The sequence below is a fragment of the Vanessa cardui genome, chromosome 18 (genome assembly GCF_905220365.1).
Source record: "Vanessa cardui chromosome 18, ilVanCard2.1, whole genome shotgun sequence".
Lineage (NCBI taxonomy): Eukaryota > Metazoa > Arthropoda > Insecta > Lepidoptera > Nymphalidae > Vanessa > Vanessa cardui.
The window spans coordinates 11,444,661-11,465,720 of NC_061140.1; the positions used below are offsets into that span (position 1 = coordinate 11,444,661).

At 34.1% G+C, this 21,060-nt stretch overlaps 2 protein-coding genes across 3 annotated transcripts; one reads left to right on the plus strand and one right to left on the minus strand.

The window, feature by feature from the left end:
• Positions 1–1,162: 1,162 nt before the first annotated feature.
• Positions 1,163–17,232, minus strand: LOC124537617 (peptidylprolyl isomerase domain and WD repeat-containing protein 1). 2 transcript variants are annotated; one of them, XM_047114500.1, is made up of 12 exons: positions 17,140–17,232; positions 13,705–13,827; positions 13,423–13,583; positions 13,176–13,314; positions 12,897–12,984; positions 6,795–7,119; positions 6,121–6,239; positions 4,719–4,911; positions 3,861–4,095; positions 2,617–2,805; positions 1,946–2,097; positions 1,163–1,371 (listed from the first exon to the last, which is right to left on the minus strand). In XM_047114500.1, the coding sequence occupies exons 2-12, from the start codon at positions 13,745–13,747 to the stop codon at positions 1,228–1,230; spliced, it is 1,788 nt and encodes a 595-aa protein (XP_046970456.1). In that variant the 5' UTR covers positions 13,748–13,827; positions 17,140–17,232; the 3' UTR covers positions 1,163–1,227. The 2 variants fall into 2 exon arrangements, with proteins under 2 accessions (XP_046970456.1, XP_046970455.1); XM_047114499.1 differs by lacking the exon at positions 17,140–17,232 and having other exon boundaries at positions 13,705–14,032.
• LOC124537618 (CCHC-type zinc finger nucleic acid binding protein) lies at positions 14,896–20,594 on the plus strand. The gene is made up of 3 exons (XM_047114502.1): positions 14,896–15,098; positions 18,500–18,680; positions 19,570–20,594. The coding sequence occupies exons 2-3, from the start codon at positions 18,502–18,504 to the stop codon at positions 19,823–19,825; spliced, it is 435 nt and encodes a 144-aa protein (XP_046970458.1). The 5' UTR covers positions 14,896–15,098; positions 18,500–18,501; the 3' UTR covers positions 19,826–20,594.
• The last annotated feature ends 466 nt before the right edge of the window (positions 20,595–21,060 follow it).

Sequence of the window (21,060 nt, forward strand, 5' to 3'; positions counted from 1 at the left end):
AAAAAAGAAATATTGTTTGTTCCTAGTTGTCTAGTTAGACAAAACGTTAAACGTGAACCGTTTTACTCGGCTTATGTTTTATTCATATAAACCACTCTCCTATTGAATCATTGTTTTTTAATCAAAACTGCTTTAAAATCCGTTATGAAATTTAAGAGACCTAAGCGTACAGACGGCGGGGAGTTAGAACTTTGTTTTATACTGTGTACTGTGTAGATTGTAAAATGAAAACTGAAAATTGAATTTAAAGCGACAATATAAACACTACGTAATCACTGTTTTACTGTATAAATTTCTACGAATGCATGTAAATTATTTGTAATTATTTTCGGCGAAGACGGAATTATTTGTGTAGTGTTATTAGCGGACGGAAGGAGATCAAAAATTTACATATTTCATCACAAACACTCCTTGATTAATATATCTTTATTTATAATATAACACAATTCCATTTAACTACTTATTCTACACTAATTTTAACAACTTTGTGTAAATTTTAAATACACTTCACTTTTTTAACGCGATTTTTTTGCAAATTTCTAACGAATTCCACAGACCATTAAAGATGTCGACCCAATTCAATGTCGAAGTTGCTGATTTGATTTCACTTCTTCAGCCTCCTTTAATTGGATTTTAACACAGTAAAATTAATTTGCATGAACTACATTGCACATCGCTTCTATTAAGAAATAAATTTATTTTTAGAATTATTAGTTATGATAATTAGTCACGTCCAAGTAGAGAAAATACATAAGCGAGATTATTTGACAAAACCTCTACAAATATGACATCCTAAGAAAATGTATTGTTTTCTCAAAACTATAGATAATCTACCTATTATCTATTTGAGCGCAATTCGAGGAAAACTTAAAGTGAAATTTGAATACAATGTTTTAAGAATAGGATTATGCATTAATCTATCCTGACGTAAAACGATTGGCCTTTGACACTTACTGAAGTGCCTGCGTTTTAATTATGTAATAATACGTTTCTTATTTATACAAAAAAAATTACTTTGTTAAACCTAACGAATACATTTTAACTAATAATAATTAAGATAAGCAAAAAAATAAACTTATCAGTGAAAACATATACAAAAATGACAGTTTGACTGCATTACTTATCAGACGCACGAAACGGGAGTATATAAAAGTAATACGCATAATTGTACAAAATATTTATTGCTTATCATTATCATTTACATTAAATTCGTAAAAGTATTTATAGTTATTTGACGGTGACGGAGATGACTCGTATATCGTCGTATGGTTTGTCTGTCTTGGGGTTGGTTTTGGCGCTGCCGATGTTCTGAACCACCTCCATGCCGCGTACCACTCGACCGAACACCGTGTGCTTATTATCCAGCCATGGCTAAAAGAAAAAAAAAGTTATCAGTTATTTTTGTGCTATATATGCTTACTATATGAATATAATATGACAAACGAATTATTTTATAATATAATATAAAAGCGACCCAATATTTTTAATTTTTTCAATTTATATGTATATTTCTAAAGTAAATATTATAGAGTATAGTTTTCAAGTGATGTAATAATTTGTGTGATAAAATATGTTATTATGTAGATAGATAACAATTAAATTTAATTTTTTATAGACTGACTGTATACTGCTGTATTTTTATTCAAATTATCAAATTTTACTTAACCTATGTGCCAGTTATATATATATTTTATGTATTATTTAATGTTGTCTTAAATTTTCGCGATTATTACACATTGAAATAAAACTAGTTTAAACGGATTTTAATCGCGTATACTAATTATTTTTATTTTTACGGGTAGTCTACCCGTGACCACGAACGCTGTAAAGTGCTCGAAACGTCGGGATGTTAAAAATAATTAATATATATACTGATAATAATCGCGTAGATTAAAATCCGTTTAAACTAGTTTTATTTCAATGTATTATTAATCGGATGTCTTACAGTGGGTGCGAGCGTGATGAAGAACTGGCTTCCGTTGGTGTTGGGTCCGGCGTTGGCCATGCTCACAGTGTACGGCCGGTCGTGCTTGAGCTGGGGGCGGAACTCGTCTGCGAACTCGCCCCCCCATATACTCTCACCGCCTGTACCCGTTCCTGAAACAAAACATAGTCACGTTGAAATAAAAAATTCGAAAATACAAAATTATTACTCAACAACAACAGCCAGTAAATTTCCCACTGCTGGGCTAAGCTTCCTCTCCTTTTGAGGAGATGGTTTGGAACATATTCCACCACACTGTTCCAAAGCAGGTTGCTGGAATACACATATGGCAGAATTTCTATGAACACATGCAGCTTTCCTCACTATATTTCCCTTAACCACCGAGCACGAGATGAATTATAAACACATATTTAAGCAGATGAATATTCAGTGGAGCTCGCCTGGGTTTTAAAAGTCAAAAGTCAAAAATCTATTCAATATGGAAGTGTTTCACTTGCTTATTGATTGTCAAAAATCTACTAACGGTTCAAAAAACCACAATCATCGGTTAATCATCATATCAGATCGGCTTACATAGTATAAACTAATAATTTTTGAAAAATATAACTTTTTTAGTTACTGTTTATAAAATAGTAAAAAAATATTATGTTTAGTTTATATACATTATATACCTGTGGGATCTCCCGTCTGTACCATGAAGCCCTTGATGACTCGATGAAATATGTGTCCGTTGAAGTAGCCGTTGCGAGCGTGACCGCAGAAGTTCTCCACAGTACGGGGCACGTCCTTGCCGAAGAGGCGGATGTGGATGTCTCCCAGGGACGTGTGGAGGATGGCCTGCTCGTATAGACGCTGGACCCCTAATAATATATAATAAAAAGTTTATATATACAATATTTATTTTTTCATTATTTAAAGTTAAAATTATAATTTGACGACCTCCATGGTCGAGTGGTGTGTACACCGGTTTTCATGGGTACGCCACTCCGAGGTCCCGGGTTCGATTCTCGGCCGAGTCGATGTAGATTACCATTAGTTTTCTATGTTGTCTTGGGTCTGGGTGTTTGTGGTACTTCTGATTTCCATAACACAAGTGCTTTAGCTACTTACATTAGGATCAGAGTAATGTATGTGATGTTGTCTCATATTTATTATTATTTATTAATTAAATATATAGCTATGCGAGTTACTCCTTGTTCTCGCTGGAGGCTTTTCGAAACGGTGATAGTGTAAATATTGATCATGCTAAAATATTTTATTGTGAAGTTCACTTGAATTAAATACATTTGAATTGATTTGAATTACTTAATGTGTGTACTAGTAAAAAGTATACTATAATAATTGTTAAAGCCAATTAAGGCAAATGTGTAGACGATAGATTTAAACATGAATTAATCATAGAATAAGAAATTTCAAAGACCAAACAATATTTGATAATTATTAAATATAATATTAAATAATTAATAAATATTGTTTTGATCTTAGATTATAATCTATGTAATGATTGTGGCAACACCCACACATTACATACTGATATAAACAAACAACAATATTGTATTGATGTTTTCTAGTTTTTATGAATTGGGTGTGTGATCTAGTGTAACTATAGACACAAGAAACATATTTTTAGTTGGCCACTAACAATCGAATGACTGGGTCATTCGCTTACATATTTTATATAAAAATAAAATCAATATTGCACAACATGACGTAGCAACTATTAGGAAATGTAGTGCGACCTTGACGAAACTAAATGACGTCACAGACCAAATTGAGGCCAGAATTGTCAGTTGCACCAAACATTTAAAAATAAAAAAGAATACTTTTTTTATTTAAATAGATTAAATATTAGCATAATCAACATCATTAATATTCTTCAGTATGTATCGTGTATTCAACTTGTGTTTTAACCAACCTTGGCCTTCAGTCGCAGATATAATGTCCTCCTTCGACGGTTTCTCGTTAAAGATGTCTCGGTCCGCATCGGGGCTCTTGACGTCGTCGGGACTCCGCCTCGAGAACATGTAGAATCGGTTCTTCTTGTACGCCGTACAGAACAACGTCGGGTCCGTTTTAACGTTCAACAGAGCGGGGTTTTCCGAACCCTCCATCTCGAGAGTGGTCGCCACTTTTGATTGGTTCGTCCGACCCTGAAATATGAAAATACATACAAAATACATTACAAAAAACGTTATATTCAAATCATAATACTGTATGTGTATTGTAAACTAACTGAACCTACAACTTTATTATCATCTCCATGTTATCCTTTTGAGAAGTGAATTTAAAAATAGACAGTTTCATCCCCGGAACCCTAGTTATCTATCTACCAAACCGTATCTAAATCGGTTCAGCGGATTAAACGTATATAGGTAACAGATAGATTTATAGTACGACACAACTGAGATGTATCATCGGCAAAATTCGTAAAACCGATCACATCCGAATTGAGTACGCTATCCCAAATTATCAATATTTATTTCTCATGTGAATATGATCTTTGCACAAACGTAATAACTTGTAATATCATATGACCTTATATATTCGTCAATTTGACACGTCGATTTACATGCACTTCCTTTTCTTGACGCGCGAAACTATAGCGACGAATAGCTTCGAATGGCGCGATAGGGAGCTATTTCTATTGCGTAAATCGGCAGTAATCGGTTTTATTTTCATTCCATTGCATTTTCCGATGCTACATCTAATTTGTGTCATACTATAAGTTCACACTAATAATATTGAATAGCACGGGGGGCGGGGGGGGGGTCACCTGGAAGAGCGCGAGTCGCAGCGGTCGCAGGTTCTCGGGGCGGCCGAGCGTGGCCACGCAGCGGTTGGTCGCGAGGTTGGCGAGCCGCACGCCCAGCATGGTCGCGTAGGCAACGAAGTGCCCGCTCGCGTCGAACACCACGTTGGCCAGCGACGCCGCCTCCGACTTCTCAAGCTCGCGCTCCGCCGCCATCCTGCGCCGGGACACACATCAACGTGGATACACCGTCCAGCCAGGGCAACTACCCTTGTATTCAACAACAACAACAACAACAACAGCCTGTAAATTCCCACTGCTGGGCTAAAGGCCTCCTCTCCCTTTGAGGAGATGGTTTGGAACATATTGCACCACGCTGTTCCAATGCGGGTTGGTGGAATACACATGTGGAAGAATTTCTATGAAATTTGTCACATGCAGGTTTCCTCACGATGTTTTCCTTCACCGCTGAGCACGAGATGAATTATAAAGACAAATTAAGCACATGAATCAGCGGTGCTCGCCTGGGTTTGAACCCGCAATCATCGGTTAAGATGCACGCGTTCTAACCACTGGGCCATCTCTGCTCTTCCCTTGTATTCATGTCATTTTAAATATTATCTATTAATGTGAATTGTTGTGTGAATTTATTATTCTTAATTTACTATATTATTTACTGCATTACTTAATTTTTAATTAGTCAATGTCAATATATGTCTATCTATTTATAAAGTTCGATTTAATTTAATTTAAATTAGCTTTGAAGATTGTTAAATTTAAAATTTTAATAATTATTATTTGCATCTATACTGTAACTGTAAAAATTGTATGAATTATTTAACATAGGAAACAATTTAGGTTTAAGTAATAGTTTTTGTGTTAAAATTTTTATGTATTCAATAGTAACTGTATGTTTCCAAAATAAATAAAATAAAATAAAATAAAATTTAGACTAGAGTTAACAATTATTATGTAATATATATTTTTAGAACCAGAAGTAGGAAGTAGCTTAACCTCTAAAACAATTATCTTTAATTTGTAATAACAATCAATCTACCACAATAGAAAAACATTTAGTCTACAACACAAATAACCATCAATAATCACATTACACCGTAATAATTATCATTGCAATTCTTAATGTGTCAACTACGAATCTCCCGCCTTTTTTTTTTTTAAAGGAAGTTGTGTGACTTGACGCTGATGTTGCTTGTTTATTCCAACAATATATATATATAGATGCACTCAATTAATAATAATACTATTTAATATTATTTTTGAAGTTGCTAATACAAAAATTAAATATAAATATTAGTGAAAAAATTTACTGATAGTAAATATAATTGTTCAAATTAAATTCGTTCCTGATAGTATATGGGTAGTATGTTCGGTAACCCAAATAGTAAAATTAATTATATTACTGTACCTTCTGCCGAACTCCATATTCGGGAGCTGCTGTGTCTGATGCTGTAATTCCTGGAAGCGCTGCAACGTCTCATCTATAACCTTGTGCAATTTTCCCGTCAGGAAATGGAACACGCGAACCTGAAATTAAACCATTAAATATAATTTCTATGTATATTATAGAAAGTCAACGAATTATTAACTAAACAGATATAAAAAACCTGCAGACTTTATTTTTTTTCTTTGAATGCATTAAACTTTGGAGCTACATTTGGACAGTCTTATGATTTATTATGGAAGGGAATGGACCTGGAACCTTTAACACAGATAAAACAGAATAAGTAGTTAAAGTAGGATTTTATCATATATTACTCATTGCCCTTAACTTTTTATGTGTTCAATAAAAATATTAAAAAAATATATATGGACGAAGTAAATTATAGTATATGTGATACAATCATTATTGATTCTCTAACTTAATATGTACTTATCATAGTTATACCATAGTTTTTTTGTATTACCAAACTAAAAACTACTTAATCTAAAAATCAATATACATACAATGAAAAAGGTTTTAGTTCATTATAATTTTTTTTAGTTACAGTTTATATAAATGACAAATATTTTTTGACTTCACCTTACTTGTATTATATGTATATAAAATTTTTAAACTGTTATTTTACCACTCAAACCAACCTTTCTATCTAAACTTATTGACGCCATTTTCTTTCCATCAGGTGAAAAATCAAGTGAAGTTGGGTAAGTTTTACTCTTCACAAAGTCAAACAGATCTGTATCCAATTTAGAAGTGAATTTAACATTCCTCGGAAACTCAAATTCATGTTTGGGTCCTGTCCAGTACTCTATAATACCAGCTTTGTCGACAGACACGGCCACTTCAAATACTGGATTGTATTTTATTGTTGCAACTTCACTTTGATGTGATTCAAATGTGTGTAGTGGAGTACCAGAAACTTGTTGTCCATCAAAGATGTGTATTTTTTTACTGTTCTTCTCTGACCTATAAATGAATAAAAAATTTAATACAGTGGTAAATATACAACTTAAATAATCATATATCATCCTCCTGCCCTTATCCCAATGTTATTTGGGGTTGGCGCAGCATGTCTTCTCCTTCCATACTTCTCTGTCAGATGTCATCTCACAAGTAACATTCTTTCTAACCATATCGCCTATCACACAATCCATCCATTGTTTCCTTGGTTGTCGTCTACCTCTATATCCGTCCACATCCATGCTCAAGCTCAATACAACTTAAATAAATTGAATATAATATTAGCGTTTTACCTACCATTAAAACGCTTATTAAGTTCTTACCTGATTCAAATCCCAATAAATATATGAGAGGGCAACACTGTTTTCCTTCTCTTTCTTTCTCATTCGTCAATGACCTAGTGCTGTCTCGCTCGCACATCATCCCACCACCACCTGGCAGTGTCGAACTTCAATTTGGTTCGACGTCCCGCATTGTATCTCATGTAATAGTCCAGCAGGCAGGACTTATATTATTGGGATTTGAATCAGGTAAGAACTTAATAAGCGTTTTAATGGTAGGTAAAACGCTAATATTAAGTTATGTACCGTGCTTCAAATCCCAATAAATATATGAGAGGTGTTTGTTATCGCCGCTGGTGGTGGATGCCAATGTGATTATTCTTAATTTACACACAGGAATTCGATAAAGTAGAAATACTAGATAGCTTGTAAATCATTTTCGTGGGTGATGTGCTATGGAAGGACTTATACAAATGAAAATCAATATTAAAAGTCTGATAAGAGTTATTAATCAAAATATATACTGACTATGAAATGATTACAGTTTATCAAAATAGTATGAAATATGTAACAGTTATTTAATTAGTAATATTATTATATTATCTCAGATATTATTACTTAGGTATATGTACTTGACGTTCAAAAATTATGATACTTAATTTATTATTAATTAAGTAGTATTAAGTATGTCTTAATTACATAAATGTTCAATCAATATTACAAAATTTAATCAATCAAGTGGTGTGAACGATTCTGAGATTCCACAACTTTTAGGGGTCGAGGGCGCTGTACTTGCGACTTCCCTTTGGTAATATTTCCTGAATGTATCGCCAGAGCTCCAATTGCCTCTAGCTAGAATATCATCGACTGAGAAATTTTCTGTCCAATTCTTTGATGCTACAGCGGCTCTAAAGCTACCAGGAGTAGCTTTAATACCAGCGTCTTTCAATACAGATTTCACCCATCCTCCAATAACTGTACGTGTGGCTGCTTGAGCTGCACCTTTGGTGCGTATAAACAGGTCATTGCATTTTGCCAACGATCTACGTTCTTCACTAAGAGTGATAAGTCTATTTATCCAGAAAATTGGATCCAAACATTTATTTGTTTTATTACGACTCAGTTTCCAGCCTGATTGTCTATGATTTATTGAGTCTGTTTTGGAGCCAAAATACTACAGCGTCTTTTGATAAATATACCATATGATTTGAGTCACACATCAGAAGAGTTAGGTCATGGACCCTTCTTCCTGAACATAACAATAGTAGAGCTGCTGTGTGTCTACAGGTGTCGTATAAATTACTGTCTAGTTTTCTTTGGACCAGGTGACTCGTCAATTGGTTAATATCCCAAATAGGAGGTTTAGTTTCCTTAGGTTTCTTGAGCGCAATTGCTTTCAACACCTGTCTAACTAAAATATGGGAACTTATGTTATTGGATAATTCTGCGTTACAGAAAGTGGATATAACTGATTTATGTACGAGTATGGTGCTATACGATAGACCTTCAATATTATGTAAATCAGCCAGATATCTTGCAACATCACTTCCAGAAGGGTCAGTTAATTTCACTCTGTTTTTTAGGGCCCAACGAGTCCAACGTGCCCATGCAGGTCTATATGTATTTAAAGTAGATGGTCGCCAAGCAGATTTCAGTAGGTCTCGTTGCGAACTCGTCCAAGTACTCAAGGTTTGAGTCCACCCCCACATTTCCATATCTCCAACGTCATTTCGTTGGCACCCGTAGGTGGCCGGCAAGTCGTTACGTCCAGCAGGACTCTTTCGAGATTTTTTATTGTGTAGGGGGCTGCTATGGCTCGGTTCCGTAGATCTGCCCTCCAGAATACGCGTTCCCACCGGGGAACTACTATCAAGAATGTTCCTGTTGCTTGATTCATGTGTCGCAGAACTCTTGGAATTAGATAGGGTGGTGGGAACACCCATGCTAGGCGATAATCCCATGGTCTCGCTAGTGCGTTGAAAAGAGCAGCATTCTCGTCGTTCCTGTCGAATGTTCCGTATGTTGGAACTACATGGGCATTTTTCGAGGCAAACAGATCTATTACAGGGGTACCCCATTTGCGAAAAACTTTCTGAGTCGCTTCTGGAAGTAAATGCCATTCTGCGGGTACTCGCTGCCTCGACAGACCATCGGCTTCGGTATTGTACACACCGGGTATGTGATGGATGGTAAAATGTATGTGAAAAGTATCCATGATTTTGAATATTGTGTACGCTATTTCCATCAAGAGAGAAGATCCTGTTCCGCCCTCGTTGCGTAAATATGCAATCACTGTTTTGTTGTCCGTTTGTATTAGGATGGAACTGCGTTTCAGGGTTTGACAATGACCTTTTAAGCATTTTAAAATGGCTAATATTTCTTTCACATTGCAGTGAAGGTTTTGTTCTGCAGTGTTCCAAGTTCCTGTTACATACTGGTCGTCCAACATTGCACCCCAAGCTATGTTTGAAGCATCTGAGGTCAGATAGTGCTCCGGATATGGAACGTGGAGCAGGGTTCGATTCCTGCAATTTATTGTCCACCATTTCAGATCTTTTGTTGCTTGACATGTTAAAGGAAAGTATTTTAACGGCTGACTTTCGGGTAAAGTTCTGAGCTGTTTTTGTAGTCCTCGATGGTTCAGTCTGCCTCTGCGTACAGCAAAACTTGCAAAATTTAACAATCCCAATAGGCTTTCCAGCTCTTTCCGACAAGTTTTTCTCTTTACTAGTAATTCTGATACCACGTTGCTGATAATTTGATATTTCTCTTCTGGGAGAGCAATTTGATTTAGCCAAGGGTACCATATTACCCCTAGATATTCTAAAGATTTTTTCGGCACAATTACGGACTTCTGCCAATTTAGTTTCCAGCCCAACTTGAGTAGGGTTTTTATCACAATTTTCATGTGACTTTCTAAAACCGTCAAATCTTGGCTTACAATTAAAAAATCGTCGAGGTAGACTATGATTCTGATTCCTTGATTTCTCAGAGTTTGAGCAATCCAATTTGTTATGGTAGCAAAAGTTTTTGGAGCCGTATTCAGACCGAAAGGAAGTGCCCTCATTTCGAAGAGGTTGTTGTTGTAGACTAGTCGTAGAAAACATCTGTGCGACTTTGCAATTGGTAGGTGATAGTACGCTTGTGACAAGTCGACTTTGCATAGCCAATCGTTTGGTTGCAGAAAGTTTGGGATTTGATACATGTTTATGAGTTTGAAAGGGCTTGTGTCTATGTAATCGTTCAGTGCTTTGAGATTGAAAATTGCTCGAGAGGTAGCGTTGGCCTTCTGCCGCAAGAAAAGGGTGGAAAGAAAGCTTGGACTTCGATCTACTTTCTCGATCACTGCATCTTTTTCGAGTGTTTGAATGATCTTGGTCATTTCTTTGGATGTTGGAGTTTGATAAGTGCATTTTTGCAGATTTGGCATTGATAATGGTGGTTTTCGAGCAAAAGGTATTCGGTACCCTTGCAACATTTTCAAAATTATATTTGGGGCACCCATTTCTTTCCATTGAAAGTGATATTCGGACAGCTGACCTGCCCGAAAGGGTTGTAAGTCAATATTTACGTTGTCTATTATTTCCTTTATATGATGGAGAGCCTGATCGCTTGTCTCCACGGGATGCCTTTCTTTGTCCTCTTTTAGCCTGTCCGCTGAAGCGGCCTCGAAAGGAATCACGGCTGTGGATTGGATGAGCTCTCCCTGCGTCACGATAGAAATTAGACTCACCGTGCTGTTCTACACGATTGCAATTATAGTGTGCTGACATGGAACAGCAGTTGCCACCTTGCGCAGGCGCATGTTGTTTACTTCTGTTGCCACCTTGCGTAGGTGCAAAGTTTCGGTTTCCCTGCGCGGGTAACCTATGTATTCCACTTGAGCTTGGTTGCGCACCAGGCTTTTTGGAATAAACCTTTGGTTGTGACCAGAAGGCTTTTTTCACGCCACCCGCTTTTTCGATAGCAGTGCAGAAAGCGGTAGGTTCAAACAGGAATGAACATGACGGAGGAATCTTGCGAAGAGTACTTTTAATGAGCGGATCTTTCGTTAAGGTTAAAATATTGTCACGTCGTTGTTCTACAATGTCGGCTCTGCGACCACACACTAATTGCAAGGTATCTGAGGACACTTTGTGCAAGTCACCTCCAAGGATAGTATTATCTATTTTTTCTTTAATGGAGTCATATGAAAAATTTTCACCAGAGTTTCGGATCCAGGATAAGAAATCTCTTATTCCCGTCTGCAGTGCTTCTTGCTGTTTAATAAGGGCAAGGGTTAATGCAGCGTAGGACCTCTCAGATAGCTGAAGATGACGAGAACGAGGAGTCTCAAACGCTTTAAGTTCCTCATTGCATTCTAATTCTATGAAACCGGGGGAACAAGAAAATACCTTCTGGGCCTCCGCATACCGGATACCACTCCATTCAGGGCTATTAAATCTTTGAATGCCTTGTAAAGCTGTTAAATATTCGGGGGCTGTATTTGGTACTGACGGCTCCTTGACACTAGTACTGAGGGTAATATTGAAATCGGAAGTTACAGGGGTAGACGCCCTTACGTCATTCTCCTCGTCACTGTAAAGTTGTCTGCTAACATCCAGATCAATATCGGGCACTCCTTGCCCCGGACACGATATATCCGATGTTTTAGCATGAGTATGATAGTAAAAGTGATTTTGCAAATCGTTTACCTGTTTTGCCAACTTTTCAAGGATGTTATCGTTGCGCCTGCGTCGTTTGGTCTTTTTATGTTTAGTTCTTCTATTACGAACTGAGGAAGATGAAGTTGATGAGCTTGAGCTAGTGGATGACGAACTCGGCGAACGCGTCCTCTTTTTATAAGCTCCCCCATCTTTTCCTCCGCTTTGAATTTCTTTGTCATTATTATCCATAGTAAACTGCAACAGCACTTGTTTTAGAAACCCTCAAATATATTAACAAATGCTTGAGCCAAACATTTTTTATTTATTTGGAGGGTAAATGAAAAAAAAAATAAAGTATATATATATATGTAATATTTAAATAAATTTACATAATATTCCGAACGGAAACCCGTTAAATCGTTAAAATGTATTAAAAGTTATCATTATTACGTATTAATAATTACACTTATTGTTTTTATTACTTACGGTCGGTTTTTAATACTTGTTGCAGAATGACGGTCAACCTAATTTGACGAATGGATGAATTCACAAGTAGGTCGTTTAATTCGAATTATAAATTTAGTGAAAAGTCACTTTCAACTTAAATTCAATTCGACCTTTCCGAGTAAGGAATCGGATGCCAATGCGGGACGTCGAACCAAATTGAAGTTCGACACTGCCAGGTGGTGGTGGGATGATGTGCGAGCGAGACAGCACTAGGTCATTGACGAATGAGAAAGAAAGAGAAGGAAAACAGTGTTGCCCTCTCATATATTTATTGGGATTTGAAGCATGGTACATAACTTAATAATAATATTTAGTATAATTGTAGATGATGATTATATGCAACACTTACACGGCCAGTGCGGAAATAGGATCACCTGCAGAGTGGACCCACTCAGCACAGTATGGTTCAAACTCTATTGATATCATGTTTATCATATCTGAAAATATAATTAGATTATACAGTCAGTCAATGTTTATGTGAAATATTCTTTACCTCAAATATACAGAATAAGGTTTAATCATTGCACATAGCCTTGTGAAATATAATAATAATAATAAAAAATATGTTTCTAACATTAATCAAACTAACCACGGAAAATAAATAACATTAAATTGAATATACACTTACCAAAATTAACAACATCGAAAACTTTAATAGTCTTCTCAGTAGATGCAGTGCATAGCAAAGTGCCTGTGCTGTTGGCTGCAAGATGGCTGATTGGTGCCAAGTGGCAGCGGAAATGCTTTACAAATTCAATCCCTTCCTCCTGAAACAAAATAGTATAAGATTTAATTGAAAAAAATAATTCATTAAAATAAAAAAACAAAAAACACAGCAACAAACAAGATTTTATACTTGAAATGTAGAATCATACCTGTTTTTTCCAAAATTTTATGTGTCCATCCTGGCTAGCAGTAATAACGAAGTCTGTTTTTGTTACTACAATGTGTGTAACAACATCTCTATGCATATAACTTCGCTCGTAAGTCTCCGATGAAGGCAAGTTCTCTAGATACAGTGACTCAAATTCCAAAACTACAAAACAAAAATTCATATATAAGATTATTCTCCTGATTAATTTGCAAAATAATAAATAAATTACTGAAATGAATTTTTCGCGGTTATTTTTTTTTTTTAATGAATGATCTTGGATTACCTTTACGTTTTTTTACTTTAGGCTTTGCTGCCTCAGAAGGCATAGGGCCAATCCATTCTTCACCATCATCGACTTCTCCAGCATTTGTGGGTTCTGGACTACTAGGTCTTTTTTCTGCTTTTTCTTCCGACATTATAATAAATAAATTAGCATTAACTTACGATAAAATTAATATTTATTTTTATATTAATTTAAACAAAATATCATAATTAATTTAACATTTATTAAACTATAAATATTATTTTGTAATTCTAGTGACAATAAACGTCAACAGTCAACACACGCTCTAGCCTCAAACTTCAACTTCAAAGTTTTCAAACACAACTAGTAACTACTGCTATGAATATGAAATATGAATTGAATTGACATTTGACAAAAAGCAGACAAAGATTTTATTTTTTATTTTACTTTATTTTAGGGAAACAAACAATAAGATAATCTTATGGGATCTGAATATACAAAATTACATATATCAGATAAAAATATATAAGAACTATAATAATATTATAAAAGGCAGAGATTGCATTAAAATCGTAGAGTTAAGGAAACTTAATGAACGTTTAAAAAATTATAAAAAAAGTTATTTTACGCACTAACTTAGGACAACTTAGACATTGAATTAAGAATATTAACTTCTTTAAATGTAACATGAATCTAATTTGCTAGGTTTGTTTAAAATGTATGTATATTGACTTTAACGATTGATTCTGATTATTTATAGGATATAATTATGTTTTTACACCAATTACTCCAAAGTAGTTTTTTAAAAGCTTTTTGCTAGACTGCAACGTGATAGTAATTTGACCAGTGAATACGACTAATCGTTATAATTATATGTAAGCAAATGCCTAAGGGCTCGTATATATACAAGCTGTGAAGGGCTATGAGGACCTATTATAAACATTAAAAAAAGGTTTTAAATGACGTTGTTAAAAGTATATAATTTTTTATATTTAAAAAGGACTATTGCATGTTTCGTGTATACGTTCATCGTAACGTAAAATATTTTTTTCACATCTTAGAATAAAATCAAGTGCATTGTCTAGAGCCACGATCAAGTACGAGCATACTTAAATCATAAATAGTGAATACGACAAAAATATACTTATTATATAAGTTATTTGTAAGTTTGTCGTTTCGTGTATGGGTGCTAAAATTCTCATAGTTTTCATATTTTTTATAATGGCAATATTGATAACAATGCATGAAGACTTTTTTTTATTATTGTGTCTATGCTTAAAATGTCTTTTACGAATTCGTAGTGATGGTGGCTGGCTTCCTTGCAAACATAGCGTCATAAATTACGTCTTATTTGTAATACTTCTAAACTTTTTGATCGGTTGACGATCTCTACAATAGTGAAATAAGTGCTTAAGAAGTTTCACAACAAACAGGTAAGTGTTAAGTGAATCATCTTAATGTAAAACCCGCGCTACCGGTACCCTACACGTGGTTTGACTATAATACCGCGTACTTACATTAAATATGTGTTTTCACACTTTTATCATAAAATACATTTCTGATGGCTAGTTCCCACATATATTTGTGCGACTTTCTTTGTTTTTAAGTCAACAGAGTGTGTTAGGTTGTTAAATGAACGTGGTTGCAATGACAGCACTACAGCAACTAGCTTCATCGATACATAAAGCTGTTTAGAAATTGAGGTAATTTACAGTCGAAAACTACATTTTCTCGGTATTGTAACATTGATAAGACATCCGGCATTTATTTTAGTAAGTTTATTCAGTACCTACGTTGATATTAGTTACGAGAACATAAGCAGTGCCATGTAATCAACTTTTCTTTTTTTTTTTTACACATGACGCATCTAAGTGTCATAAACGCTCTGTGAGAAAGTATCGGAAATTATCTTATAATGTAAACTTGACTTTATGTACAAGTTACTTTTCATACATTTACTTATGTTAAATAAGATGACCTTAAATATGTGTACCCAGTGTACCCTGAATAACCTTGTCAAATAACATTCAAACAAAAGATAATGATTTTACTAATTGATTACAATAAGTATATTATATGATTCAAATGGGAACAAAATATTGTACAACTTAATAATACTATGTAGGGTAGGGTAGTATGCCCTTATAATCATTGTAGTGCATCACATGCTATTGTATCTTACTTTCTGTTAAAGGTTAGAATAATGGTATTACAAATATTTAATGAAGATATTATCTGTTAAAAATCGATATATTAAATAATAATAATAATGGTTTTATAAATATATGTATTTTATAGTATAATAAAATAATTATAAGTTTCTTAAAGTAACCTAAAAGTTTTTAAGTTATTTTAATTTCCAAGCTATATATTTGTTCTGAAACAGTATTTTATATTGTTTACGGTTCATGAGAGTTTAAGAAATATATAAAGCTAAAGTAATCCCTGGAGAAGAAATACATGGAGCATTCTCACTGTATAGTTTGACTATAAATGATTACATAGCATAATTCTTATCAACAGTGATAAAAAAACTTATTTTTCTCACTGAAAACTAGATACAGAGTGGTGAAATCTAACTAGAAAAAAATACCTTTAAAAGTACAGTAACACCATTGAAATATATTAAACAGTTTTATTCATATAAATTGTAATAAAACCTTTTTAAATGATCATTGATTCTTAAAGTCACTTACTCTTAATTACGTTAGTGATGTAGCTTGGAGATAATTATTTAGCTATTCAGATGCATGTCTGTATCGAGCATGGAATGATATAATTAACATATAATCAACTTTCTAATTATCATAAGGATCTTTTGTGTCATTAACATTATTCATGAAATCTGAGAAAATTATGACATTCATTTTTAATTCATAACTTCTTATCAGCCACATAGCATTTGTAATTAATTGGTTTTTGTACGATATTTATTTATAAAATAATATTGTCATTTAGGATAAAAATATATAAAAAAAAATACTATTGTCTAAATTATAAATACATGGAATAGCTTGAAAAAGGCTTGCATCATGTTGCTTAATCAATCTCAATTCCGATGCTTTGAGTTAAAATGAATCAGTCCTTGTTGTAGTTTGTATACCAACAGAGGAAATAAGCTTCAGTTATGTCCTTTAAAATGTTATACTGCAGGATTTAAACATTACATAAGCAAATTAACACATAAATATATAATGAATTATTTAATTATAAAAAGTTATATTCCATCAAACAACTTAAGTTTTTACTATTGATGAAGCATGCTTTCATTGTAATAAATCTAAACTGAACTTTCAAAATGCCCCACTAACACAGATATAGCAATGCATTTTAGAAAGCTGATAAAGAAAACTGTAGCAACCAACTAGATACAATATAATTTGAAACCGTTTTGACATAACATTATTTTCATAAAAAATTGTATATTTTGTAATTGTGTACTTTGTGTTTATAAATCATTTGAAAATAACTTACGTAAGATTATTATTATTTCATATCACTGATATAATTTGTAGAGCAGTATTAAACAAGAGCTCAATGATACATAACATTAGCCTTGAACAATGTCGTACAAGTATGATATTTTAAAAAGCATATTTATGTTTCGAAGAAAAAAAGATTGATTCCAAGATAATTTTTAATCATTTTGTAGATAATATCTAGTAATTGGTACCATTTCTTAGAAGCCAACATGTATTGTAATTGATATATTTTTTCATCTGATTACAATAAAAATAAGTTAACTAACCCCAATATATATTCATAGAATATTCCAAATTTATGAAGATAATTAATACATTACCAAAAATCTTTAAATAGAACTTGATAATCATATGAATAACAGCATTCTGCATTTAACTTTCCTTATGATTAAAGTTGTCCCCCTGAATCATAGCTATAAATTCAAATACAAAATTATTGCATGTTACTAAGTACTCCAATGGATAGGAATCAAGACCACTTCCATTACATTTTAAATATAGATGGAAGTTTCAAATGGGTTTTATCAAATACATGCTATTACTTTAAATTAAATTGGTTTATTAAGTGACATTAAATTACAGTTTGTGGCTCATGACTATGGCAGTAACCATCAAAATCAATGAATCTCATAAATCTAGTATACACATGCTGAATTTGGACTTTATATGTAATTATGGTAAAGGATTTGTGAAGTCAATTGTTCATAGTTCTCATCTACATTTCTGTTTCTCTCCTTTTTTTTTTGTATTTATTTAATTTAATGATTTTCATAAAAACATTGATGAATATTGTTTAAAAGTAAAATGTTCAATGTATGAATATATTTTTTTTTTTAAATCATAGACTATCAATAAGAGATTGAAATGCATTTGAATTATATTTACATTAAACAACTTAACACGTTATGATTGCTCGCAATCAGAACGCCGTATAATTTGCCGTGATCTTGTCGTGTGCGCAGTTTATCAGCCGGGGTCGACTGCGTCACTGAATGAGAGTGCAAATAGCAATATTTAGCCTTGTTGCTCTTATGGGCGTGGTTATAAGAAAGAAAGGGATGCCTCGAGAGGACAATGACCGTTAGAGTAGCTTCCAGTTACTAACCGTGACCTTAGAACGTTTGTGAATGACGTTTGCACGTTTTATTAATTTAAATAAACGTTTTTATTTTATATTTATCGATGTACTTTATCGTTTGTCCATTAGATTAAGATTATTTAATATATCAGTTAATGTAAGCAGCTGTACTGGTTACAGAGTAAATATCGTGCGATTGGAAAATTACTTAAACCACTTAAATTGATTTGAGAAAATGAACGGTAAATTATAACGAGTACATTTTATATTGCAGCAATGAGTTCAAGCGTGTGCTATAAGTGCAACAGGACGGGGCACTTCGCCCGCGAATGCACGCAGGGCGGCGTCGGCGCCCGCGACTCAGGGTTCAACCGTCAGCGCGAGAAGTGCTTCAAGTGCAACCGCACGGGGCACTTTGCGCGCGACTGCAAGGAAGAAGCCGACCGTTGCTACAGGTGATCATTGTTCTCTGGACACACACACACTTGCTACTGGAAAGACAATTCATCAAAGATAGTAACTGACTGAATCACCATTAATGCATACATATCTTGATCAATCATTTTTCAATCTCCACAAAACATTCCTTTAATGTTCTTGTTTTATATTTTAGAAATTTCATAAGGTAATTTTTTACTAGTTAGATTATTCATTACTAAGCGATATGGGCTATATATTTTTTTATATCATATCATTGTCTTTTATTATAAAATGTACCAGTACGATGTATGGCCAGATACTTGGTGAGATATGTTTTTTTTACTAGAGTACAAGGGTTTTCCTTTCTTTGTTTTTCATATTTGTGTTTAACCTGTACATGATTGAACTTAAGTTTTTAGATTCAAATAAAACCTTATGTAAGACCCAATACTTAAAGATATGCTTTAAAAAATATAGATAATGTAGAAAAACATCTCAACATGATAAATCAATAAACTTGTTCTATATTTTGAAATTTTTAAAACTAAACTGTCACTGTCTCATATGTTGTTTTAGTTATACGTGTATTTGTTAATTCCATATGAATAAATACAAGATTATAAAAGGCCTACAACAAACACTTGATTACAAAACCACCTACGTATTGTACGAATCTAACACGCAACCTTGACCTCGGCCTTGTAATCAATCACGTGGCCGTTATACGACAGAGGCCTTACGCGTGTGTGTCACCTACATTATACATATGACTCATAGATTTGTTACACTGCCTTTCACAGCTTATATTTAAAAAAAAAATCAATAACAAATAAACCCGAAAATATAAAGCGTTGAGAACATTTAAAGTACATATTTCGTTTAATTATAATATGTTTTAAATAAAATATGTGTCGTTTGTTGTAGATGTAACGGCACGGGGCACATAGCGCGCGAGTGCGCGCAGAGTCCCGACGAGCCGTCGTGCTACACCTGTAACAAGACTGGGCACATCGCACGAAATTGCCCGGAGGGCGGGCGCGACAACTCCAACCAAACGTGCTACAACTGCAACAAGGCCGGCCACATCTCACGCAACTGTCCCGACGGCACTAAGACGTGCTACGTGTGCGGGAAGCCCGGCCACATCTCGCGCGACTGCGACGAGTCCGAACGGAACTAACACACGCCTCGCCCCTAACACACATTATATAAATAAACTATGTATATTATGATGCCACGCACGGACTATAAGCAAAGGACGCGATATGCGACATTAGATCGTAAGACCACAGATTGTATGAAATTAATGCAACGGAATTATAAGACAGTGTAGATGCAGCGACGGTATTCTCGTGAGAGACTGAGGAGTATGATTTTTAAAATGTTGACTTGTATATAGGTCTCCCGCCGCGCGGGCAGCGCTCGCCGATAGGTTAATGTTTGTTCTTGCACGTGAACGAGTTGTGTTTTTAAATCATTTAATAAACGTGATTGAACTATTGATGAGGTAGCGTTACAGTTTTTAGCATTACAGAGTATATATTTAATATATTTTGTACAGATTTATTTGTCAAAAGATAAATTGGATGCTGGCGTATGATGAGTTTTCAATGAAGAGAGTTGGAGGCCCCGGTGCACCTGAACCCCTACCGGACTCTCTTGTTCGTCTTGTTATCGATTAGTAACAGTAGATGTCGCTCTTACCGATCGTTCTGCGGTCCGACGAGTCTCAAACTATATCCTGACACTATTGTGATAATTTGATTTTTATTTTCTATCAATTCCTTTGTTTATGAGGTCCTGCTGTCTTGTGGAGAATTCAGTGTTTAATTAGAATTTCATCAATCAGTATATTTTTTATTTTGTTATCCCTGACAATGTGCCTATGTACACTTTAATGTAAAAATATCAGCTTGCAGTGGGAGATAATAAACATCTTGCCTTATTTTTATCAAAGTTTCCGTGTTGCCCTTTTTATCATATTTATTTTTGATAACCTACATACACCTTGATTGAATCTCCCAAGAATATTAAATAAAGCAGACTTTAGAATCCACATGATCATAATATTCGACGAAACAAGAGGGCTTAAACCTTTCCTTTATCACACCTGGAAAAAAGTTGCCAGATAACACAAATCGTTACATTTTAATCTACAGAAAAAGAAAAAATTTAACTAATAGTACACAAAGAATATTAATTGAGTCTGGCAACCTAAGAAAAAGATTTTGTTGAAAATTTGATGTATTATTCACATAAATTTATTAAATGCACATATATCAGGTACACTTAATGTACTCCATTAATAAATCATTCGTAAGTAACTACATAAGTCCTTGAAGGATTTTAATTGTATCATTACTTGTTGATCCGATTTGAATGTGTTAATTGATGAAGATTTGCTTTTCATTCGTA

What these genes read in the sequence shown, in the direction of transcription:
- LOC124537618 (XM_047114502.1), top strand. Translation starts at nt 18,502, where the DNA reads ATGAGTTCAAGCGTGTGCTATAAGTGCAACAGGACGGGGCACTTCGCC. An exon ending in GAAGCCGACCGTTGCTACAG is followed by an intron (nt 18,681 to 19,569) that starts GTGATCATTGTT and finishes CGTTTGTTGTAG; the next exon opens with ATGTAACGGCACGGGGCACA.
- LOC124537617 (XM_047114499.1), bottom strand. Translation starts at nt 13,837, where the DNA reads ATGTCGGAAGAAAAAGCAGAAAAAAGACCTAGTAGTCCAGAACCCACA. An exon ending in TAAAATTTTGGAAAAAACAG is followed by an intron (nt 13,315 to 13,422) that starts GTATGATTCTAC and finishes ATTTTGTTTCAG; the next exon opens with GAGGAAGGGATTGAATTTGT. An exon ending in AATATGGAGTTCGGCAGAAG is followed by an intron (nt 4,912 to 6,120) that starts GTACAGTAATAT and finishes GTCCCGGCGCAG; the next exon opens with GATGGCGGCGGAGCGCGAGC.